This window comes from Argiope bruennichi, chromosome 5 (genome assembly GCF_947563725.1).
Source record: "Argiope bruennichi chromosome 5, qqArgBrue1.1, whole genome shotgun sequence".
NCBI lineage: Eukaryota > Metazoa > Arthropoda > Arachnida > Araneae > Araneidae > Argiope > Argiope bruennichi.
In genome coordinates this window covers 40,447,535-40,473,493 of record NC_079155.1, presented here as the reverse complement: position 1 = coordinate 40,473,493, position 25,959 = coordinate 40,447,535, and the positions used below count along the sequence as shown (strand labels likewise).

At 28.4% G+C, this 25,959-nt stretch overlaps 1 protein-coding gene across 1 annotated transcript in view; it reads right to left on the bottom strand.

Annotated features, from left to right (window-relative positions):
- LOC129969409 (ATP-dependent translocase ABCB1-like) overlaps positions 1–25,611 on the bottom strand; it is a 69,330-nt gene extending 43,719 nt beyond the window's left edge. Inside the window, exons 1-14 of the mRNA XM_056083973.1 lie at positions 25,487–25,611; positions 24,110–24,167; positions 20,357–20,546; positions 18,758–18,879; positions 16,940–17,073; positions 15,694–15,865; positions 12,892–13,016; positions 11,110–11,226; positions 8,525–8,579; positions 6,780–6,893; positions 5,957–6,067; positions 3,422–3,547; positions 3,081–3,284; positions 2,422–2,592 (exon numbers count right to left, since the gene is read on the bottom strand). Of these exons, the coding sequence (XP_055939948.1) occupies positions 2,422–2,592; positions 3,081–3,284; positions 3,422–3,547; positions 5,957–6,067; positions 6,780–6,893; positions 8,525–8,579; positions 11,110–11,226; positions 12,892–13,016; positions 15,694–15,865; positions 16,940–17,073; positions 18,758–18,879; positions 20,357–20,546; positions 24,110–24,167; positions 25,487–25,512 (1,725 nt within the window). The 5' untranslated portion in view covers positions 25,513–25,611. The remainder of the gene's footprint in view (positions 1–2,421; positions 2,593–3,080; positions 3,285–3,421; positions 3,548–5,956; positions 6,068–6,779; positions 6,894–8,524; positions 8,580–11,109; positions 11,227–12,891; positions 13,017–15,693; positions 15,866–16,939; positions 17,074–18,757; positions 18,880–20,356; positions 20,547–24,109; positions 24,168–25,486) is intronic.
- Between the last annotated feature and the right edge of the window lie 348 nt (positions 25,612–25,959).

Below are 25,959 nucleotides of genomic sequence, written 5' to 3'. Positions count from 1 at the left end.
CAATAATCTCTTAATAACGATATAATAAAATGCAAAAATTAAATACTTTTTTAAGAAAAATATATTGATTTGTAATATTTATATGAATTAAGAGAAATCCTAAAATATATGCTCTTATGAATCTGTAATATTAATTCTATGCATGTAGCAAAGAAGGAGAGAAGAATTACAGATCTTGCTAAGGACTATTGAATAGATGCCGAATCAAACTTGCTAGTAACTGGCAACAGTTGAAGGATCTAAAAAATAAAGAATTGTGGCAATACCCCTATTATGAACCGAGATCTTCAGATCCTTCTAGAATATTCCATACCCTGTTTGAAAATTACAGAAGCGAAAATGATCAAAGGACATGTGAATATTTCTTCGGAGTATTGATCTTAGAGCAAGATCTCTAGTTGCATACTGAGCTCCTTTCTGCAGTGACGTTCTCTTATAAGTGACGTTCTTTATGCACGACTTGCCGAAGTTTTACGAGGCATAAAGCATTCTTATTCATTACCAAGATTGTTGATTTTCATTTACCGGACACCCACCTGAATATTTCCTTAATATTGAAATTAGAATAAGTTCCAAATCAATACTTTAAAAATTTGAGTTAATACTTTTCATAAAAGTTGGAAGATGGAAAATTACTCTGTTTGATCAATCAGTGTGTAGTTAAAAAAGATTAATTTTTCTAAGAACGAAAGTTGAGGTTAAAAATAATTTTATTTCCTAATTAATCTATACTTTTGCAAAAAAAAGGGAGGGGGAAGCAAAGGAAGTCGAATTGAAGTCCCATCACGTATCAAAAAAAGACCGATTCAAAAATTTATTTTTAATTCTTCACTATGCAGAGTGTTACTATAATCTCGGCTTTATATTTAATCTTGAATCCATTAGAGATGCAATATACTTCCAATTGGTAAAATGCTCTAAACGACATGAAGAAATACATTTTATATTTTTGAGCCAATAAATGATCACAAAAAAATGTTAAATTTTATATCAATCTTTCTATCTTAATCATTTTAGCACAATATTTCTAACATATTAACATTTTTGAAAAAAAAATTGTCACTAGCCTGCGATCATAACTGACCGAGTTAGGAATAATTGAGTACTACTATTCCCCCCCCCCCCAATCAATTGTTATTTTAATCTCAAAAGAAACACGAAGACTAACTATGACATGTTCCAAATTTTAACTTCTTTTAATATATCCAAAATATTAATATTTCTTGTTCAAATATTTATTTGAAACAAGAAAATACGTTCGAAAAAGCGATCTAAATATTCTATATCAATAAAATTATAATTTTCAACCTTTTTTTAAAAACAGAATTATGTAATTTGCTGAATGATAGATTTGATACATGATATTTGGAGTGCAATCTGCAAAATTCAAATATCTCTCAAAGTTTTATACTATGGAAATTTGACGCTATTTCTGTAAGAACAGGGAGAGTACTTTTCATCTTAGTTATCTGTAATTGTAAAATATTTGTCTCTGTGTTTACTACTTATAAAAAGAAAGTTATGCTTGTTCAAGGACTAAATGCCATAAGTTTTGACTTAGGGCTACCAAACATGGCACGCATAAACTTGGGAAATTTGAAATGTGCAATTTAAAGCATTTTTTTTTCAATTTTAAATAGAATTTTAATAAATTCAAAACCGTGACATTTTGGAACATTTTCAACATTAATTTTGAAAGTATTATAGCACAAAAATAATTTTTGCTTTGTTTTAAATTCAAAAAGTTAATTTTCCAATGTTTTCAATTCTTAGCCGCCATTTATTTATATGTTTTTATTTAATTTAATAATAATTTAAACTTATTTTACTGCAATATACTTCATTGCTGAAGAAAAAGTGAAACACTTTTCACTGTTTGTACTAATATTTAATTCAGTGCTTTTTTTTTATTGTTGATGATCAGGGTATGAAGGTTCGATTTATTTTTCTATACTGAGTAGGTTTCAGTATATGCCATGAATTTAATAATTTTTAAAAACTTTTGCTGTATTAACAAGTAAAAACTCTTTAACTTCAGAATAAAGCTACCAGACAAACAAATAAAACGAGTGAAAAAAACTGCTTCCATTTATAAATATTATTTTTTTTCTTGTAATCTAATTGAATTTATAGATTTATAGACAGAAAATTTAGTAGTGTTTAACATAATAAACAGAGTGATGTTAGACTTCGAAATTTTGACATTATGTGTATTGATAATAATACAAAGACTAATATATTAATATAAATAATAATAGTACAATGAAAAGTTTGAAGCTTAAGATTATTTTGCAAACGAAACCATTAAGATTAAATCACAATTAAATGCTTAGTATTTCAATAATACCTATGAGCCAACTGATGTGAAATGTCCCTAATACATAATAAAAAATAAATATTAAGTACATATTATAACAGTACCTTATCTAATGCTTCCTGAACAATGGCTTCACTTTCAGCATCAAGGGCCGATGTAGCTTCGTCTAAAAGAAGAATTCTTGGATCACGTACTAAGGCTCTCGCAATAGCAATTCGTTGCTTTTGTCCACCTGAAAGTTGTGCACCTCTTTCGCCAACTAATGTATCATACCCCTGAAAAACAGTAAACATTTGGCCGAATTCTCTCAAATTACAAAATTTATCATTTCTTTCACAAAACTCAACTTTTTTTTCAAAAAATTATTCTTCGAAAAATGTTTATCGAAAATTGATTAAATTCTTAACTACATTAATTTATAGATATCTCAAATATTACTGAATGGTGTTCTTATATATAAAAAATATTTTTAAGGAAATTTAAAATAGTATTATCTAAAGCATAAATAAACACAGGATTTTGAGACTTCAAAAACGCCAAAATAAAACAAAATCATGTTCTCACATGATAATACTAGATATTAACTTCATTTCAATACGAATTAAAAATATTGTACAATTAATTTCTTCAAGGTATATCAGAAAATTCAGGCTTTCAACAGAATTTAATTTAATAAAGTTTTATAGAGGTATTATTTAACAGAATTAATTTAATGAATAGAAGTACATGAGTAATTTGTATAGATAATTAAAGCAAAACTAACCTGTGGTAATTTCGATATAAAGTCATGAGCGTTAGCCATCTTTGCAGCTGCCACAATATCGGGAAAAGTAATATTTTCATTTCCGTATTTAATATTTTTTGCTATACTGCCACTAAAAAGAACAGGTTCTTGGCTCACAATTCCTATTTTTGATCGCAGCCAACTAACATTTAGAGTTTTTAAATTATAATCTCCTAAAGTTACCTGAAAAAAGAAAAATTCCTTTAGGCCAAACTGTTTACAACAGAGAGTTAATTTTTGAAACCTTAAACATTTGTTTATTTGCAGCAAAATGAATTCAACCCTACATTTTATAAATTGATAAGTATTAAATCTCTTACATAGCCTCCAACAGGATCATAAAAACGGAGAATTAAATTAACTATAGTTGATTTTCCACTTCCACTGGGACCGCATAATGCCACAGTCTGACCTTCTCTAATGAGCAATGAAAAATTTTTCAACACCTGAAAAAATGATGTATGTAGTATTTAAATGTAAAAAATAATAATGGTAATTCCACAACATAGAAAAAGATACATAATAGCAATTAATAATTTATATCGGAAAATTGCAAACTCTTTTTTTCCCCTATTTATGTACTGTAAGTTTATGCACAGAAATTTAAATAGTACTTAGAAATAAATAATATACTAAATAGTACTAATAATTTTACGCACCAGTAAAAAAAGTATTAAATACAAGAATAGGATAGTTAATTTAGTAATTTAAGAATCAAAGTTAATAGTCAACTCCAGTTCAAAGTGAAAAAAAAAATTACTCGCTGAAGTGAAAATTAAAAATACCTGAATTAAATTAAAAAAAAACTATTTGCATTCCATTTTAACCATTAATCTCTACCAAAAGAGTTAAATATAAATTATACATAGATTTAATATAAATAGGGGGAAAAAAACCAAAGAACAAAACCTCTAAATACAGACTCGATTTTGATAACTTTAATTTCTTATGAAATCTCGTGACCAACCCAGAAAATTCCCAATAGTCCACTGCCCCTCCTCTACCTTCAGTTTTGGAAAAAATTTGGAAAACTCTACTAAGGTATACATTTTTTTCTTACGAAAAATCCTGTAAAAACCACAACCAAAATATAGTTACAATTTTAACAATAATTTTATTCTTTTTTTAAAATTTTCATATGGAAGTTCATGACAGTAATATATGCTGCCAATGATCGCTTGTTTCGACTATTCAACACTTTCCAAAAGAAATACCAAAAACCTTATTTAATTCTACATTCGTTATGTTAATATTACAACCGAGTCCGCAGCTTCATCCTTTACTGATAGCTATATACATTTGTCAATTTTTATTTCATATGAAAATTCATGATATTTGAATACGTCATCAGGAACCAAGGATACTCCATCATTCTCAATTTCCAAACTAATCTCAAAAATGCTAATCTGCCATAATTTCTCAATGTAAAACACAATCCTGGCATAGTTCTTCAGCCCAAACTACAGCACGATTTCGTCGATTTTTATTTTATTTGAAAGATAATGACATCTGAATTAAAATGTAAAACATAATCTCCAACAAATAAGTTTAAGATAATCTGTATATTTAAAATGAATAAGAAAAACGAAAAAAAAAAAAAAAATGGTATTCCAGCTAAGGATCCGAATTTACCAATTTTTATTTCATACGAATATTTATGACCCTGAGATATGCCATCAGCAATCACCTTCCAGTTCCGAGTTATATCATTAGATAAAACCTTGACACAACCCTTAGCATTAACAAATGGGCCATTTTGCCAGTTTCATTCACCACTTCGCGCATATCTAATTAATCAGAATATTCTATATTTACAATGCAAGTTTAATCGAAAATGGTGCTTTTATTTGGCGAGATAAGATGTAATTAAAATTGGCTGATAATATTCAATTAATGCTATTAATAAAGTGGGTGAATAGCTGGTAGCTGAAGGCTTCTGGTAAAAATAGAAAACAAACAATTAGAATCAAATGTAAAAATTGACAATATTTGAATCTTAGAAACTTTCACATTTTATTGCAAAATTTGCTATTAATTGCTAAAGTCTATACTAAAAAAAATATCATATTTTAATGAGAACTTGTCTAGTAAATATACTCTACAAGAAATCCAATAAATTTGGAAATGAATGATAATATTATTCTTCGGAAAAAAGAAAAAAAGAAGCTCAGGCTTCAAAAACATAATCACCAAAAGCACAAGTTTCAAAAACACAGTAATTGTAAGTAATGAGTAATCAAGAAACAGAACTTGTTGCATAACATACTGGTAGAGAACAATTCTATAGTTAAACAACAATACAGTTCAACTATGCTCTGTATAAAACAACTGAAGGTCTCGCTTTTCAGTCAGTATTCTAAAAGGATAATTTACCCGACTTCTCGAGTAAAAAGCTTCTCCATTTATTGCCTCAAAACAGTTTATGGAGTCTTTAGAAGACTCCTATATATCATAACGAAATTATCGCCATGATGTAAAGCATTTTCATTTTGTAATAACAGTCGCCAAATTTATCGCCTATGTCAAATACACTGATCTTTTATTCATTTAGCATCTATTAAAGGCATATGTAAATTTATGTAGGAAATAATAGTACAGTTTTGTAACAATATCTTTTTGTTATCACCCAGAAGTAACTAGAAATAATAAATTCAAATTATTTCACATTTACATTCTAAAGAGAGCGATAATAATATTGAAATGGCGCATGCTTATACTAACTACTTGCAATTGATTGCATACTAAGTGCATATTGAAACTTAGTGCATATGCAAAGCATACTAAGCAGGAACTATAAATTCTGAGTAAGTTTTTGAGACCAAGTGCTAAAGGGATGTAATGGATATTTTACTAACCTGGACAGTTTTTCTAGTTGGATACGAAAAATTTACATCGTGGAATTTAATGTTCGCTGAAAACTCTCTTGGTTGAATCCCGTCTTTTGAATAAGGATCTATTTTGGGTATCTAGAAAAAAAAACAATTTTAATTTAATAAATAAAAACAAAACTAAACATTTGAGCCCTCTATCCACTTGAACTTTAATTTTGTGTCCTCACAGAACTCTGATAATAGTTATTTGTTTGTATTCTTATTCCTATAATTTTATAGTATTCTTGTATACGTCTTATAAGAAATGTTGAAACAGATATTTGTGAATAAGTGATCTAATGTTTGTGATCTTATGTTTGTTAATAAGCGATCGAATGTTTGTGATCTTAAGTTTGTCAATAAGCGATCTAATGTTTATGATCTTATGTTTGTGAATAAGTGATCCAATGTTTGTGAATAAGCGATCTAATGTTTGTGAATAAGTGATCCAATGTTTGTGAATAAGCGATCTAATGTTTGCGAATAAGTGATCCAATGTTTGTGAATAAGCGATCTAATGTTTATGATCTTATGTTTGTGAATAAGTGATCTAATGTTTGTGAATAAGCGATCTAATGTTTATGATCTTATGTTTGTGAATAAGTGATCTAATGTTTGTGATCTTATGTTTGTGAATAAGCGATCTAATGTTTGTGATCTTATGTTTGTCAATAAGCGATCTAATATTTGTGATCTTATGCTTATGAATAAGCAAGTTTTATTATAATCCAGGTTAAAAATATGATCAGCTCTTTGTAAAAACAACATGAATGGTAGTTAAAGATACAAGAACAGATATTCTAGGTACCGTATTAATAATCTTAAATACTGAACTTCCAGCTCCATAAGCAGTGGCAACAGCAGCTAACTGTGGCATAGCATTACCTAAAGCAAATGATCCAATCATTACAGAAAAAATTACCTAAAATATAAAACAAAACAAAATTTATATTACCAGAAAAGGAAATGTAAGAAACAAAATAAACACCCAAAATGTTGTAAGTAACAAAATAAACATTCAAAATGTCAGCAATTACATCATTGAGAAAAGAAAAATATGGAAATATTAATCTTTTTACAAATATATGTTTTTATCACATTAAGAGTCTGAGGGTATTAAACAATTCATTTTGCATTATGGCAATTAAACGACAGATATAATAAAGAATAATTTCAAAAGAATAGACACTTCAAATACTTTTTCAAAAGAATAAACACTTCAAATACTTTTTCAAAAGAATAGAGACTTCAAATACTTTTTCAAAAGAATAGACACTTCAAAAACTTCTTCAAAAAATAGACACTTCAAACACTTTTTCAAAAGAATAGACACTTCAAATACTTTTTCAAAAAAATAGACACTTCAAATTATTTTATCTAAACTAACTTCTTTAATCCTTTGTGAACAAACATAATTCGTGGTTGGATATTTCTGGAAATTTTTATCATGTAAATTTTGACCAAAACTTACTTGCTCAAATTTTTTATTTTTTTCTTCTCCATAACTGTCAAAAATATTATACTGCAAAAACGAATTTTACACTATCCTGAAAATCAACACATTATTTTTTCAATGATGCTATTTTGTTGTAGAATTCTTTTCAATATTTTTATTAATTTTTTAAAATATTTTGAAATTGATTTTTAAAAAAATATAGATCCTAGGCCTTGTGGTAAGGCCTAGGCTTCGACTGGAGGTTCGAGACCCGATTTCATCGAATATAAAACGATTCTATATAAACGGACCAGATGAATTCTAAATATGTCGGAGGGCAAATGCCCTCTCGTTAGTGTGGCGCAGAAGCTTGAAGACGCAGGTGTAGTTTTCCGCGTCTTTTGATCACGGCTTAAAATTGCGAGTTCCATACCAAAATAGACCCAGTATTGCTTTTAAACGAGTTATTGAAATAGCTAAACTTTGGAACAATATGTTTCACTATTGTTAAGAAATTCTAATTGATTTCAGAAGTTGTTAAACAAATAAATTATTCTGTATATTTTTCTTCCACTGCTGATGATGAAGATTTTATAATAGGGTTTATTTTTCCTTGATGATTAAGGATTTTATTTAAAATATGCTTTTAAAAACCATTTTGAAATTTTGTTATACTTACAGCTAAGTTTTAATTTCATCAATTATTGAGGATGAATTTTTTTAAAGTATACCTATTTTTAAATAGTAACAGGAAGAAAATTATGTTGTATTAGTTGAAGAAGTTAAATCACTTCTGTTTCAAATTACAGTTCAAATTTTATGTGATATACGTTGTGTTAAATAATTATCAAATTTGAATATCAAGAATGCTGGAAAAGTCACAAAAAGTAGACAAAATACAATTTTTAAATGAAATTGTTTGGAAGCATTAATCCTTTCGAATCAACTGATCGCCAAACACGGTTAGTGCAATAATCCAATATTAAAGGAAAAAGATTTTCGGAAAGTTTTCATTTTATTTATTACATTAAAAAATCATTAAACATTCAAGAAAGCAGGAAAACAATCCATACTTTAGTTTTGAAAATAAATGTTCTTAGAATTATTGAATTACTTACTGAAAATACATCACCAGGTGTCATCTTGTTTTCTGACACTAATTTTCCTCCATACCTGATAAAATTAGAAAAATATAAAGCATCAATATTAAATGTATGAAAAAGAAGTTCAAAATTTGAAATTTGAAATATTTTTTCATTGTGTCAGTTCTAGTGATAATAAAGATGGAAGTCTCTGTGTGTGTATGTTGACGCTCTACAGGTCAGACCGTTTGACTTAGAGCTACCAAACTTATTACATATATTTAGACAATGGTACAGTCATCTTACAACATTTTAAAAAATTTTAATCAAAATTATAATTAATTCAAAATTATGCGAAATTTTGGCTTTTTTTCTGCTATAATTACCATTATAACTTTCATCACAACACAAAAATGATTTTTACATCATCTTAAGATATTGGTTTCAGTTAAAAGCGACTTGCGATCCTCATCGTCCACGCAGAGGGATAGCGCGTCTTCCCCGTGAACTGGGCATCCTGGTTCGAGTCCCCGATCAGCATGGTTGTTATTCTGTGTTCTATCTGTGAATCTCCTGTAAAAAGGGGTTGTGCAATCGAATGTGGTGCAAGAAGTAGAAAAGTCGTACCCTTGGCCCTAGCGCTACTGAAAAAATCAGAGACGCTCACTAAGCTTAAATCACTGGCAGATAACTGTCAGAGAGCTTTTAAAGTGCCATAAGTCACAACAACAACAATTTATGATCAAATATTAATTTAATTATTTATCTGAAAGCCTGTATTTTTGTCTTCTGAAAACAGTCTTTTTATATATCTTCCCTAATTAGAAATGAAATTAAGGACATTTAAAATGAATTTTATAGCTGAAAATGAAACAGTTATATAAATATATAATGTAAAGAATACTATAAATTGGCATTTTTCATTATTTTTTATTTCAGTTATTTGAAAATTATTTCTATTTTTCCTATTTTTTTAATATTTTACTTTATACTTGATATAATTTTGGAATATTTTTAGTAGAAATTTCTTTATTTTTGATGGCATTATTGCACTATTAAATTATTCTGAAATCACTAAAGTATCTTTATTTTCTGCTGTTTTAGGGAATTCTGATGATAATAACATGGAAAGCATTTAAACCGTTCTTACGACAAATATTAATTGATAATAGTATTTCTAGGTTAGTTAATATGCATTTTACAAGTTGTAAATTGAAGAAATATCGAAATCTGCTCATATCAGCTGTTTCAATTACATATTGATAAGTGTGAAAAAAAAATTAATTTCCAAAATTAAAAATTAAAAAAAGGAATAATGTACTAATATTGTAAATTTTGACGAAAATACTTTTTCTTTTCCCATCTCATTGGAAAATAAAAGCAAAATCTTTAAATCAATTTTTCGTAAAATAAGATTTTACTGAAAATTTCCATTTTTTTTCAAACATTCTTACTAAACATACTATTGAAAATATAGTTTGAAAATTCTTATGAATTTAATTAATAATACTCTCTAGTGAATGAAACTAAATATAAATGCAATGATGCACCAAATATAAGTAAATTTATGCTTGTAAAGGAAATATGCTCCGTATTGTTCATATATATTTAGATATTAAATGTCCATCCATATAAATGAGTGACCTAATTTATATATTGAAAAAAGTTGGTGATGCTGCAGTTTTACAGTATTCTATACAGGAGCACCCCCCCCCCTTGTATATATAGTTTGTTTCATGCAACGATGAATCAAAATATGTACCATATTCTTGAAAGGTTGTTAAACATTTTAGTTAAATCCTTTTTTGCTATCATATTTTAATCAAATTAAATATGAATTAAAAAAAATCAAACGTATATTATTTTAAAGACTTGAGGCCTTGGCAGCGTGCTGATAAAGTCTCGGTGTTCGAGGGTTTCAGGTTTGAGACACGATTCGACCAAAGAACTGCCGCGTAAGCGGGTTTGGAGCACGTTAAATCAGTCGAACGTTCCTTCGCTGGTGTGGTGTGGATGTTTGGAGAGGTTCAGATTTCGTTTTCGTCATCTGACTGCGGTTCAAAATTGCGAGGCCCGCAACAAAACAGTCCTAACGTTGCTTTAAAACGGAATTTAATTTAACTAAAGTAAACAAACCGAACTTAAATGATTATTTTGAAGCAGAAGGCAGCAACGGATATTATAATCAATAAACATCGTTGATTGTTATTAAACACAGATATAAATTTACAGGACAAAATTTATCTTAATTCTTATCTAAGTAAAAAAAAAAAAAAAAAAAAAAAAAAAAAAAGATTATTCAACTTAAATTTCTCAATCCAAATCTTTTGCAAAATTAAAATACTACTTTTCTCATAAAGGATTTTATTATATATTGGTTACATCGTCAAAGTTGCTAATTCCACATATTTTCCAATTTAAATTGATGTTTCGATGAGAAGAAAATATGAAAATAGCATAAAGAATCTTCAGCCCAAAATATAAATTACAATATATATATATATATATATATATATATATATATATATATATATATATAAGGTTAAAAATGATGTGTAAAGTACAATTTAATAATTTTACAAATTATTTATATTTTAAATCATGCGAAAGAATTAACTTACCAAAATGCCAAAGCATAAGATGCATATAACACAAAGAAAGTAAATCCAAAAGCAATTCCAGTAACAGTATATTTTCGAATTGCAACTTTGAGGGCTTCATTTAACGCTGATTTGTATCTGAAAGATCATTGCACGTAAAAATATATACTCTTATTCGATTCATAGACTATATATATTTATATATATTAGCTTAGCTTATCTCAGAAATGTTTCCAAAAAATGTAATAGCATATTTAGAGAACATTTGCTTACCTTAAATCTTTATTTATTGAATTTCCTACATTTTTGTTATAGAGTGTTTACTTATTTATAGTAATTTTTGTAACGAATTTAGATGCAAGTAGACATCCTGGAACAAACTTTTCATTATAAGGCATCACCAATGTCATTAGTTACATAGAAAACTATATGAGACTTTGAAATCCTCACAGAATTTTATGGAAGCACTATTTTTGTAATAATAAATTTTTTATAATTATTTCTATTACTCTATTTTTTATAAGATATTTTACTTTAATGACACTTTGAAAGATACAGAAGTTAAATAGTAATTTTATAAATTAATTCTGTGCACAGCACAAAAAATAGAAAAACAAAATTAAAACTTATTAAACTGCTAAACAAATAATTATTTTAATACATGCAAACTCGTAGAAGATTTTAAATCTTTCTAGAATCCATGTTAGTTTTGCATCCATGTATATACTTGTCTTTAGCAAGCTGCCAGACATAAATAATTTTGCGCTGCCATCTAACAAGTGAAGAACGAACTTCATAGAAGTATACTTCAAAGTCCAAATGGGTCTCAAAGTTTTAAATCAATGCTGTATACTATAAGAAAACTGACCAAACTTATCTCATTATTAACTAAAAGTTTAAAACAACGCAAAGTCTATTTATTTTTTGTTAAAATATTGTACTATGCGTCTCTAAAAATGATTCCACAAACCACTAAAAATGATAACATCAACAATAATAAATAGGCATATTTTACCCACAACGACAACACACATTACATAAATTTGTGTGTAATCATAGTAACAACACTCATAAATATACCCATAAATACCCACATTAATCTTTAACATCCAATCATCTTTCAAGTGGCGCTCTTTTTCACAACCGGACTGTTTCGATATGCAGCTGGAAGATATGGACTCTCCCGAGCTAAGGATCAGATGCTCCCCGTCGTTCAAAGTAATAAATCTGCTATCGCAGAACTCAGAGCAAATGTTGCAGTGTTTCAAAAATAAGTTTGCATTTCCTTTCAGCCTCTTTATAACGGTTTCAGCTTTGTTTTATATCATTCATCGTTAAAAAAACACTCCAATGGGAAACATTTCAGTTAGTAAATAGCCACAAAATCTTTGCTATTTTGAGCTAACTACACTAGAAAATAGAATCAAATCCTTTAAAAACTATTAAAAAATATTCAAACAACCTATTTAGTGAAGGCCACTGTTAGAGATAGTATAAATATCTTGCAGTGTTTAACACAGTAGATGCTTTTGATACTGACATCTCCTCGAAAGGAGACATGCGCCCGAAACCGACCCTCTTGAATGTTAAGTCGAAATTTTCAAAGCGCCTCAAATTGCATCATTTGAAATGAGAGGGTTAATAGAACTTATAAATATGCGTATTTAAGCTCCAATTATTTAAGAGAATTGAGGGTGAGATGATAGTCCAATCTATGCATGTATTCAAATTTTGCACTCTGTCCTAACTGAACTCCTCTTAATTTTTTCATAAAAGAAAAACAACAACAACCCATACACGTACCTTTGGATTTCTCCATCTTGGCCATTAAACATAGTAACAGTTTTGATATTTGATAGACATTCTTCTGCTAATCCACCAGCAATCGCATATTTCTTTTGCTCTCTAGCTGAAGAAGTGGCGATCCTCTGAGAAAGAATGTGAAAAGCAAAACCTTAATGCTAATCCGCTTTAAATCATTTTTATCGAATAAAAAATATTATATTAAACATTTGAATGTTGCAAATGAACTTAAGTAATATTATCAGTTTAAGTATATGCTTCTCTTCCTTTGAACTTTTAAGTTTGAATACTATTTACAATGTTTTTATAATTGCAATGCCATCAAGAGTCATCTTAGGTGTAAGAATAAAGCTTTTTTTGTATGGTTGATTATTGCTTTCCACTTGGGGTACAATGAAGGCGTGGAAACTTTCTATCGCTATAGGCCATGTCCTAATATGGATTTTATGTGTTCATCAAAGTATCTATTTGGATTTTCTTGGAGAGTCGATTATTCAGTTATCCCTGAAGCTAAGGCATTGGGGCTTTCTCCCTACGGCTATTATAACAGTAATACCACCAATAGGGAACTACAAGTTAGCCTTTAAATAAGAAAGTTCTGATTTTTATAGGTATATCAATAGCGTGGTGTCGAATTACCTGCAATCCAATTATAGAATATATTTACTTCAGAAGTGGTTTGACAAGAGAGAGAATATAATTCTATTCTCACTTTCCTTTAATTGTATCAGTGATGCCATTTAATTTCTTGGGATGCTTAGACCGAGCGCAGCTCCCAGAAGGGTTAAATTATCTTCATAGGTACTTAAAGGTCTTTCTTGATATGCAGGGTGGTTTACTCTTCTCCTGGGGGTATATTAGCAGTGTGGAATAAAGTTGTATTCTTTCCAGTGATGGGCGTGTATTTTTTGCATACGGGCGTACATTTCTTCATCCCACTAGATCGGAGTCAGTTTTTAAGATTATAGTTCAGTTTTGATGTTATGACGTGTAACATCCACAGTACCATGGATGCTTACACAGGATGTGGGTTGTTTGTGTATGGTTATTAAAATTATAGTTCTTTTATAAATACACAAATTACAAAAAATATAATTTAAAATAAATTTATTATGAACAATAAATATGCGGTTTAAAGATAATATTTGTAAAAATCAATGACCTAAATAAATGTTTTCATACACTTTTTTAAATAACGTTTTAAAAAATGTTTCTAGAAAAGACTGTCAGATAAATTTTCAAAAAGTTTTGTTACAATTTTTTATAATAATTTCATGAAAACTGTTGAAATAATAATAAAAAAATATAAGAATATTTGTTCCCTTAGTTGAAAGAAAAAAATTTGATTAATGTAATTTAAACAAATGCAGCAAATTATTAGTTAAAGAACAGTACATAGGCAATATTTGTATTTAAATAAAAATTCAATACACACTAAAATAATTTTATAAGCATTTGTCGTTTCATATTGACAGTTTGCAGTAAAAGAAATTCAATATAAAAATATTTAGTTCAGTTGTATGAGTGATGTTTTACTGATTTTTGCAAGTGAATTTCCTCAAAATAATACTTTTTTGTATTCACATTCAACCCTTTAATTTCTTTACAGAGTTTACAGAATTCTTAAAATAGTGTATCACCTAATATGGAATTTTTTTACAATTTCAACACATTTCAGTACTTCTTAAGCAAAGCAATTATCAAAGTTCTTCCAGTTATTTCCCTTTTTAAAAGATATATCAGGATTTGTAGCTTGTAGAAAAATTTTAGTCTTTTTAGAATAAATTGAAAATTGACATGTTTAAATTGAAATTTATAATTTAAAAATTAAAATACCACAAAAATTATTTTTTGAAGAAAAATTTCCTATGGGAACCGACATGTTGTGATGAATCAGTAAGTCAATATATAGTCATGGAAAAAAATTCCAATGAGTGGAAATTCCACCAGTCCTCGTAACAACCGCTGTATTCTATATGAAAACATAGTAGCAAAAAACATACGAAGCGTTTACAAGAACATCACTTGTTGTAAAGCGGAGCACACTAACAGAAAATCGCCATTCAGCAACTCTAACACTCATTGGGAACTCACCTGAGCTCGCCAAATTGCTCAACTCATTTCGTCTCACTGCTGATGCACTACTGATTTAAGCTTTGCCTTTGCTCTATTTCGAAAATTTTCTTGCCGGCCTATAGAAGTTTCCTAATGGTCGCTGAATTTGTCACCAAAGTTTTAGTTCCTTAACTCGACATCCATTCAGTAGTCAATACTGTTCTTCAATTGTTACTGTCGTTATGTTTGGCACTTGCCATAGACAAGTCCGCCTGACAAATTCAATGATTTAAGCCGAGTTTGTGCAGTAGCTTCTGAGAGTAAAGGTCCCTGAGCACCCGAGGGCTGAAGTTTGACTTCTATCTTATATGAAGATGACACTCACACACTCGCTTGTACAATCCCTTTTTACAGGGGTGGGGGGCAGGGCTCTTCCACATACCTCACAGATAAAACACAGGGTAAAGAACAACCATGCCAGAACCAGGTCTCGAACCCGGGACGCTCAGCTCACGTCCAGGACGCCGGCTAAAAATATTTTTCTTACCATGAGACTTAATGCGCAGTGTAACAATATTATAAATTCTTAATGATATTCAGTGGATAAGATTGATATCTAAATTGGAAAAAATAAAAAAAAAATTTGCTTGTTGAAGGAAAGTTCCACCTGAAGGCATGCAGACAAGGATTGAACCAATGAATTGTGTTATTAATGTAAAATTATTTTAAGAAATAAATATAAATTACCTTTCCGACATAAGCACTTGATAATGTTAATAATGGCGTCATGGACATAATCACTAATGTAAGCTGCCATCCTTTGATGAAACCCACGATAAATCCAGCAAGAAATGTAGACGCATACTGAATTAGCATACTAAATTTATCCCCAATTCCTTCTCTTACACGCTCGAGGTCACTAAAAACAGATAATTAGAAAAAAAGTTTTTTACTTGAAAATAATAATGATTCCTTAGTTTATTTTTTTTAAATATGTTTATTTTTAAATATTGTAAAATTTAAAATTTTGAAACAGATTTTTCATTTATTTCTGATTGTGTTAATAATTTTAGAGCTTCGAAATTTAATTTAATTTAATCTAATTATCAGTCTAACAATTAATTGAATTAAAACATAATTATATGCAAATGATCTCATTGTAGGAAATTTGGAGAAAAAAATTAATTACAAGATTCTATAAAATTTATGAAAATTAGAGTTTTAAAAATAGAAAATGTTTAAAATAAAAAAAAAAACTTTTTTAATGCACTAATAAGAAACGTTATTTAAAAGTTTTTTTATTAAATTTACTTGAAAAACAATATAGATTGATGAACAAAAAATTAATGCCAAGATTGTGCTTATTGAAATTCCTTTGAAATAAACATTAATTGTATCTCGTAGATAAATTAGAAAAAGTATTTTTATTAAATTTATTTGAAAACAAAATCCATTGAGGAATAATAAATTAACTCCATGATTTTGATTATTAAAATTTCTCTAAAATGGAGATGATTTGAATTTTTTAATATATAAATTATGAAAAGTGTGATTATCAAATTTATTTGAAAACAAGATCGATGTTGAGTCATAAATTAATGCCATGATTGCAATTGTTGAAGTTTCTATAAAATAAGGACGAATTGCAACTATTAATAGATAAATTTAAAAAAAAGTGTGATTATCAAATTTTTTTGAAAATGGATTGATTAATAATAAATTAGCGCCATGATTGTCAACAATAAAATTTTTCTGAACTGCAAATTTTAAGAAATAAACTACGTTTTACAAATGTTACAATTCCCTTTTTTTATGTCAGAAATATTAAAAATTTATATTTCACGAACACTCACGAAATTGTTTTAAATAAGAAAAAGACATAATGATAGAAGGCATAATGACATATTGCCACTTTTTTTAATATTGAAAACGAAATTCGAGAATGCAAATTATATATTGTAATACAATTCCATGGAAAGAGAAAAATTCTTACTCGTTTAGTTTTGTTGTAAGCTCTCCACTTTGATGCTTATCAAACCAAGAAATTTCATGGCGCAAAAATTGGCGAAAAAAATGTTGTCTCATCGTGTACACTTGCCTTTCACAAGCCAATACCCATGATGTTATCTAAAGAGTAAAAAATGCGATAAAAATGACTGCGATATTATGCATGTTTATTTAGTTTGAGTATATTAAAATCATTCCATTTTGAGATATACACGAAATACAAGACAAAATACTTGAGCCAGTAGCACATTTAAAAACTTAGATATCACAACATTAACAGCCCGTTTGACTTCGATATTCAATGTTTCAAAGAGTTTTAGACTGATATTAAAATAAGCAAATATTTCTATTATTACAGTCAGTTTTTGCATAATTATAAAATCATAAAAATATCTATTACTTTCTTCAAAAAAAAATCAAAATCAAACAAATTTATTAAAAAATACAATTGTAAGAATTATTATAAAATTCACTTTACTATATCACTATATAAATGCTGCAAATTTTATATATTCTTATAAAAAATGATTATTGAATTTGTTTGTATTTTAAATGGCCATCGTTAGATAAATCGAATATGCTGACAAAAAGACACACACAAAAAATGTTAAGTAAAGTAATTCCTAAGTCGGATTTTACTCTCGAAATTTCTGCACCATGCTTGGAAACGGATAATACACTCATTCTTGTAACAAAAAAATACCTTATGTAATAAGTCAGATTAATCGTATGTAGGTGGCAGGCCCAGTAAAACATCAATAAAACAAAACCAAGTCACATGATATATAACGTGAGATGTCTATAATAAAATTTTTTTCTGCTATCCAGATCATAAATTAGTGGTCTCTGGAGAAATCCCTGAATGCCTTGAATGCTCTGATTTTTATTTTCTGAGTCCTGAGCATGAGAGTTTTGTGCTTCGTAGCATAATATAGTAAAAATAAAAAATTTAAAAAAAAAACAAAAACTGAATATACTTTTTGAATGCTTTTTATTCAACCAACTGAAATTCATAGACTGACAGAGAAGTGCAGTTTTTTTAACATCCAGGGTATCATTTATTTCAATTGCTAGGGGTTTGAATTACCGGTTTTTCATATATGTGAAAATACAAATCAACATATGGCCAACTATTTTATATTTCATTCAAATTTTGATACAGTAATTTTATATGTAAAACGTAGATGTATTTGTAACTTTAGTAACGTCAGTGTACCAAATATTTTTCATTTTCCACGTAACGTTTTGCAGTTTTCGTGTCCGCTTACATTAGAGCATCCAGCCAGTGAGATTCATCCTTGTAACAAAAAAAAAATCTTAATAAGTCAAATTAATCGTGTGTGCGCAGCAGGTCCAGTAAGGCGCATGCCACAAACAACCAACAAAACAAATACAAATCACATGAGATGATCACTTGTCTTGTCACTAAGTCAGCCTGAGATTTGTAGGTTTCTATCAAAATTTGACAGAAATTTACAAATTTGGCGTCAAAACCTCATGCCAAGTTGCATCCTTCTAGTTTAAAGCATTTTAGAGTAGCGTGAATTTTAAATTATCAGATGGAGAAACATACTTTTAAAAACGTGCCTTTCTGCCTCGAGAAGGTCTAAATATGTAGATCAGTCCAAATTCCGAAATCAATTTTTTTTCACAAATACTGTGTTTTTTATTTGTGCATTTTCTATACGTGAAGTTAAAAAAGGATGCACTTTTTAATATGTAAGTATTGAAGATTTATTTTTTGCAAACGTAATTTTGATTTGATATAGTGTAAGATATATAAGATACAATGCAGAAGACTCACTTGGATTGTCGAAGCAAAGAATACACCAATACCAATATATAAATAATATAAAGAGAATGCTTTCATAGACTCTTCGAAGTTGTCGTTTGTAACATTTCCGTTCGTTTGATTGGGATGCATATCTTAAAAAGGAAAAGTATAATATTAGTGCTGTAAATATAAAGCAAAGTGAATAATTATTTAAAAACGAAGCGGGCAAATTTCCAATAATGACAAGGTAATTGTTTATCTATTTTACCTAAGTCTCAGTTATTCGATATAAATACAGGGTTCTGGTAGTGGATTGTAGGAAAAGGTAAAAAGGGGAACACTTTTCATGTAAGATGTCCTACCTTATTAATATATGTCAGGACCTTTTACATCAAAAGCTTTACCTCTTTTACAAGATACAATACACGATATGCATATCATATCGAAATAAAGATAAAGCTATTACAATTTTTTGAAAAAAATATTTCTACTGAGTTGATCGTCTTTATCCCTTATTAATCACACTATTTCATGAAAATCAACACATCTGGATTAATGACTGATTTCGTTTCTAATGTTTTCTAGGCAGTTTCAATAGCAATAATTGCTGTTATAACGCTGACTGTCAAGAAAAATTGCAGGACTTTGTAGAAATTCCAAAAATAAATTTCATTAAATCATACTACTATTCTATGGAATAATTCGTAATCGTTCTGGACAACTCCAAGAGCAACGAGTTATCACGAGATTGAAAATCAACAAGTTAAAAATTTAATATGTAGTATCAGTATTAAACATAGATAGGGATTGTCACTATCGAATAATAAGGCACATTTAGGAACACATAAGAAACACATTTTCTAAAAATATTAATTTAATATTTTATATTATAAAATACTGATTACATGTTAAGTAAAAAAATCATTTGTCAAAAAAAAAAAAAAACTAATCATGTAGGACAATCTCGATAGAGTGAAGAAATATTAAAAGAAGTTTTAAATTATTAAAAGGAGTTGCAGTTTAATATTTTCTAGGTAGTTTCTATTTCTAGGCAGGTCAAAGTAAAACAATATTAAAAGGAATTGTTTTAGAATAGCAGTTAGTTTTTTAAAAATCTTGTTGTAATAAATTTCTTTCTTCCTTAATAATAATTTTTATTCTCTTTTTCTCGACATTTCATGAAAAAACATAATCATTTTACTCAAATTTTTTTTCTTAGTTCAATGTATTTTTTGACTATTTTAAGAGCAGTTGACTCATAGTTAAGAATCATTTTGATATCTTGACAATTCTTCACATTTATCGATTGAAGTATCACTAAAAAAAATTACTGTTGTATAAAACTTGTATAAAAGAACGAAATACAAAATACTCGCATATTGGAATATAAAAATGCGTTCAAAAATTAACAACATTAACTATCAGTGCTGCTTGATCGTATTGTAATATCCAAGAACATCAATTGCACGTTTGTCATAGTGTCAGAGGATCTAACAAAGCAAACATCTATCTGGCAGTAAATGTATTAATAAATAAAAATTCTAGCTCATATATATTTAGAATCATATTATTTAATTAATCTAGATAGATAAGCTACAGCATTGTTGAAATATTAAAAAATATTTTTACCTTCATCACCAAATATTGAAGTTCCGTTTGGAGAAATTGATATTGGTGCTTCGCTTGCTGATTTCGTCAGAAAAGTATCTGTCATAGATCCGAAGACAATGGCAAGTATTGGCCATCCAGCTCCGTTGATGAAAGCAGAAAATGATCCAATTATCATAAGATATACGTCACATTTTTTACTGTAACGAAACTACAAAAATAATTCAAAGTTAAATATCATTGAAAAGGTAGCATTAGAAACTGATCAACAGAACACAATTAAATTTTGGATACATTTATCGCAGGGGTTATGTAACTTGAAAAATTTACGACCAAAAATAGCTGTTAAAAATCGTGCAAATCATGCTATAAATGAAACGACAAATTCGTAAAATTCTTTTGTAAATAGTCTACCTCTGTCTTCTAAGTTTACAGTTAAAGAATAAATTGAAATTATTTGTTGCAAGTTCTTCGAGGTAAAATGCAAAATTTTAAGGCGATTGTGCATTAAAGTTATAACAGGAATGCTGTTTTGATGGAAATTATAGGTATGTTAATGTATCGTATTTGGGTATTCTTTTACAGAATTGACACTCGATTAATTTCGACAAAATAATCATAAAAAACACTATATATATATATATATATATATATATATATATATATATATATATATATGGGTTTTTTTTGTTCTCTATGTATAAACTCCTTGTGTGCCAACAAGTATACCACAAGGCTTACAGATGTAAGTCAGTACGCAATTGACAGTTAAATAAATTTCAAATATAAGGTCGTAGGCACAAATGCAATAAAAAGAAGAAAGAAAAATTGGGGAAAACAAGTAGATACACAAACAAAAGCAAAAATGAAACAAAATTGCTCACATAGTAACAGAAACATACAGTAAATGATATAAAACAATTGAAGAAGCATGATGAAATAAAATATTCAAAATACAAATACAAAAGTATATATGCAAATATATGTAGGCAAACACACTGAAGTAAAGCTTAAATCATACGGGTAAAAATACTGTTAATATATGTACAAAGGAATGAATGATTTACACTGTACAAAGGTAGATAAATGAGGAGGCCAAGCTATATTGTTCTTTAGAAGGCAGTTCCTGAGTTTGCGTCTTTCCGGAATAAACTTGGTACATTCAAATATCAAATGCTTGACATCCTGGACTGCACCACTGTAGCACGAACACCTATCAGTCGGCGACAAATTGAATCGTTTTAAATATGCTTTAAAGTTTCCATGCTCAGTCAGAAACTGGATAAGCTTAAAATTTGACTCAAAGTAGTTAGCCTTTAGGCATCTCTGTATGGATGGAATAAATTCCTTAGTGAGCTGCGCATTAGTCGATGCTTGATATAAAGTATTCCATTCAGATATAACATTATCTTTAAAGACATTCTTTAAATAAGATTTCGGAATGCTCATAGGAATGGAATTAACTAGTTTTGTCGCTTCTTTGGCAAGCCAGTCGGCGCCTTCATCGCCATAGATTCCTGTATGACATCTAACAAAAGAAAAGAAAACTTGCACACTTCTGCCTTGAAGAAAACTCAGGTTGAATTGTGTTTTAAATATATATGGGTTTGGGTTTGAAATTACTCAGACATATAGTCAACGGACTGCGGAAAGATTCCAGCCATAAGTAAAATAGTAATGGCTTTCACTGGATTAGTATATAAAAATAAAGTATCATCATATATGATATATGACATCATATAACATCATATATGAAATACCAAAAGATAATACCACAAATTTTGTTACGGTAATATTGTTTGGTGCGCGATAATAAGCACAATGAATTTAACACAACAGGCTGGGTAATGGCAAATGATATTAACTCCAATAGCAATATGAAGCATAGGAAAAAAAGAATAGACGAGGTGTACTCAAATAATACCATTTGTAGATCTTAACAATAAACTAGCACGCAGAATATTGCTAATTAAATAAGAGCACAGTAGAACAGCGCTCAATATCAATCGAGATGATCCCTCTGAAATCGAGAGTTCTTGATAAGGAATAGTGTCATAATTTATATATTTTTCCTGACCCTTCAATTTCGACAAGTTCGAGAATCATTGATCTAGTATCCATTTGCCATCCATTAAGAAAATAATCCAATATCTCTTTTCAGGGATAAAAACTAACATTGTTCGATAGCAATATATGGACTAATTCTAAAATCACTGAACAAACTTTAAGGATAGACTAGACCCATTGCTTTTACACTAGAACATGGGGTCGAAACAGCATTGGGGGCCAATCATAGGTGGCATTTTTAAAAAAAACAAATTACGTCAAAGAGATGGTACACTTGCTGAAATATGTCAAAGATATTAAAGGAAATACAAATTCATAATAGCACAAAAGCCACATACCTTCTTAAGTTTTACACAGTTTGACATACACAATGGTTATATATATATATATATATATATATATATATATATATATATATATATATATATATATACGGTTAGTAGAAGAAATATTTTAAGTGCACCCATTATAAAATTAAAATAAAATGTAATTTACAAAAGAGCAACCTATTTTTTTATCTAGTCTTGATCTTCATATAAATATTGTTTGGAAAATCTCCTGATGGCTGTACATTGAAAGAAATCCAATTCGTAGGATATCGGAAGAAGACATATTATTCCAAGATTATTTCCAATAACACAGCCTTGGCTAGGTTTTATTATTATCCAACAAATAGCAAAACACAACCAAGATTCGTAGAAAAAAGCAGTATTTGTAGATAGTGATAACAGAAGCAGATAGCAAACCACTAAGCAGAAAAAAGTCATAGTTTTCAGCGTTAACAATTAGTGACTTTAAATAAAGAACATATTCGCTTCTGTCTCTTATGTTTATATGTTTTTAGTCAGACTATGATGTCACGTGGAATTCTCCAGAAGGATTAGCAAATCTCAATTACTAATAGAGATAGGGTTAAGAATGCTTGCATAAATCTTTCTTTGCTGCGATATGGTTAGCAAGGAAAAGAAGCGTTATTATATATTTGTAACAATATATCATTGCTCCTATTTTCTGTTTCATAAAATTTCTATTTAATTGTTTTAACTTCCCATGGACGGGTCCTCTTTTCATAATAGAAATTCGGTCAAATTCAATTATAAAAAGAATTTTCTTTCTAAATAGCTTTTCAAATTAGAAATTTATACTAACACTTGTTTTTAACAGATCTCTAATTTACCAAAGACGGACATCTGCTCAAACTCGTATTGCTTCATTATTTTCATGGTTTAGCTCAATAACCCATATATTAACCCCATATCAAAATGTCTCAAGATAAAATTTGTAAGCATTATAACTAGGCCATGCTTACTTGAAAAGTTACTTTTACAATAAAATATGTGGTTGTAAAGCAATGGGATTACTGTGGCTCTTTATAATTGAATTAAGGAAAACAAAGAAGATGATAATTCTTTTGTAAGCTTATTTTAAGTTTTCCAAATTTGTTTTTTATTGGTGATTCTGTGTCCTATTTGTAATATTATCTTTCATTATCTCCATGCTTCACAATGTCCCTTATTTTGCAACTGCTTTATTGTCATTTTGTATTTTATTAAAACTTGTTGTCTGCAAACCTGCTCAAATGAATGAAGGAATTTATTAAATCAATTTTTGTAAAAATATTTTTATAAACATTATTTTAAACAATTATATAATTAACAAAATACATATAGAATATATGCCAAAATTCAGCTACTACAAATATCTTACCAGCTGCCATATGGAAAATTTGTTTTTCTCTTTCTTTTCAGATCGGTTTTCCTCATTTCTGAAATGAGCAATCATCGCTTTAAATATATATATATCTTAACAGGAAATTTAATTAAATAAATATTGTGGAAAAAATATTTGGCTAATTAAATTTTTTTTTAAATATAAACTTAAATATTATACCAATTTAAGTTTAGAAGAACAGCAAGTAACTTCTTAATTATTTTGAAACCTATATAATATAACTAATTTCAGGTTTCTATGTAATAGTACAATAATGCCACTGAATTCTCATTAAAAAATAAAATAATATGGTTTTAGGCTTAATTCTACCTATCTTTAGTTTATTTTAAATGTCTTTAATATTAAGTAGCAGAAATACATTTCCTACTAAACGTATATTTAATTTATTGAAAAACAGATGAGTATAAATTCAGGAAATAGTAGTGAGTAGTGTTTATATTCAGGACAGTTTAGCTCTATATATATCTTCGATTAATATCGAACAATAAGTATTTTGTTTTTAATTATAACACCTTATTGCGGGCGCAAAATTAAATTAGAAATTTTAAGATAAAGTGCACAATATTAAATATTTTGTTCATCAATTTTGAATAAAAATATCTTAAATGTCAATGTAATTTGTTTGTAAATTTGTAAAATGTTGAAATTATTGCAATTTCTTTTCATTTACCATCTGTCTCTGAAAATAGTATGATATGTTGATTTTAGAATTTTCAATAAATTCAGTGTTTACCGAAATCATAATAAAAGGGTATTAAAATTCCTGATATTTCACTCACAAACAATTCAAGCCCATATCTATGTTTACACATACAGAGTAAATGATAAACGAGTATATAAAATCAAAAGAACCGTCTCATTAAAAGTTTCTTGAGAGTATGTGAGATGCTATAAATATACTGAAGAAAAAGAGCTAGTGTCCCTTCCTCTTAAAATTGCTATTAAAATACAAAAAAAAAATTACTTTGAATCATGAAACTGATATTTAAATATAATTAAGTATCAAAGGAATACGCCACAGACATCCAGAATTTACCATTAAAAATGCCATTACTATTTTTAAGTTTTAGAAGAACTGTGTTCATTTATTCCGAAGTAATAGGGAAATTAAGTACCTGTGATTATGTACTCATGAGCTCAAATTTAAATTTAAATGATTATTTTCAAAATATTTATTTTAATTTTATTTAATTTTGAAGCTGGAACGAGTGGAGAGCAAGTGACATTTCGTGACAAATTAGATATATTTTAACAAGTAAGATTAAATATGAAGGTGCTGCAATCTAAAGTACCAAAATATTATTTCGAGTAAAAACATTGATTAAAAGTATTAATAATAAGTGAAATACATACATGCCATAGGAGAAAAAGTAAACCATAATTAAAATATTTTTCCTTTGATTTTTCGTTGAAGTTCTTGAAACAATGTTTATAACTTTGCCCTGATGAAAATGAGAACTTTAAAATGAGAGGTAATGTATCACTGCGATATAAAATGATACTTTAAAAAAGAAAGTGCCATAATGACGTAATTTTTTTCACGTCACACATAGAAAAAGGCAATCGTACAGGAAGCTGACGCAGCTAGAAACATTCGATGTTTTTGCACTTTTTTAGTATTGCTAAATTTCTAAATGGAGTATAACACGTACATTGTTTATTTGTAGGTATTGCTCAAATTTAAAAGAAAATAATGATTATTTAATGAAAAGTCTTTAGATATTACATGAAATAATAATAATTATTATTATTTCAATACAAGTGCAACAATGAGCTTACTAATCAGATAAGGTTTGTGGTTAGATAATTCCTCTCGGTTTTAAGCA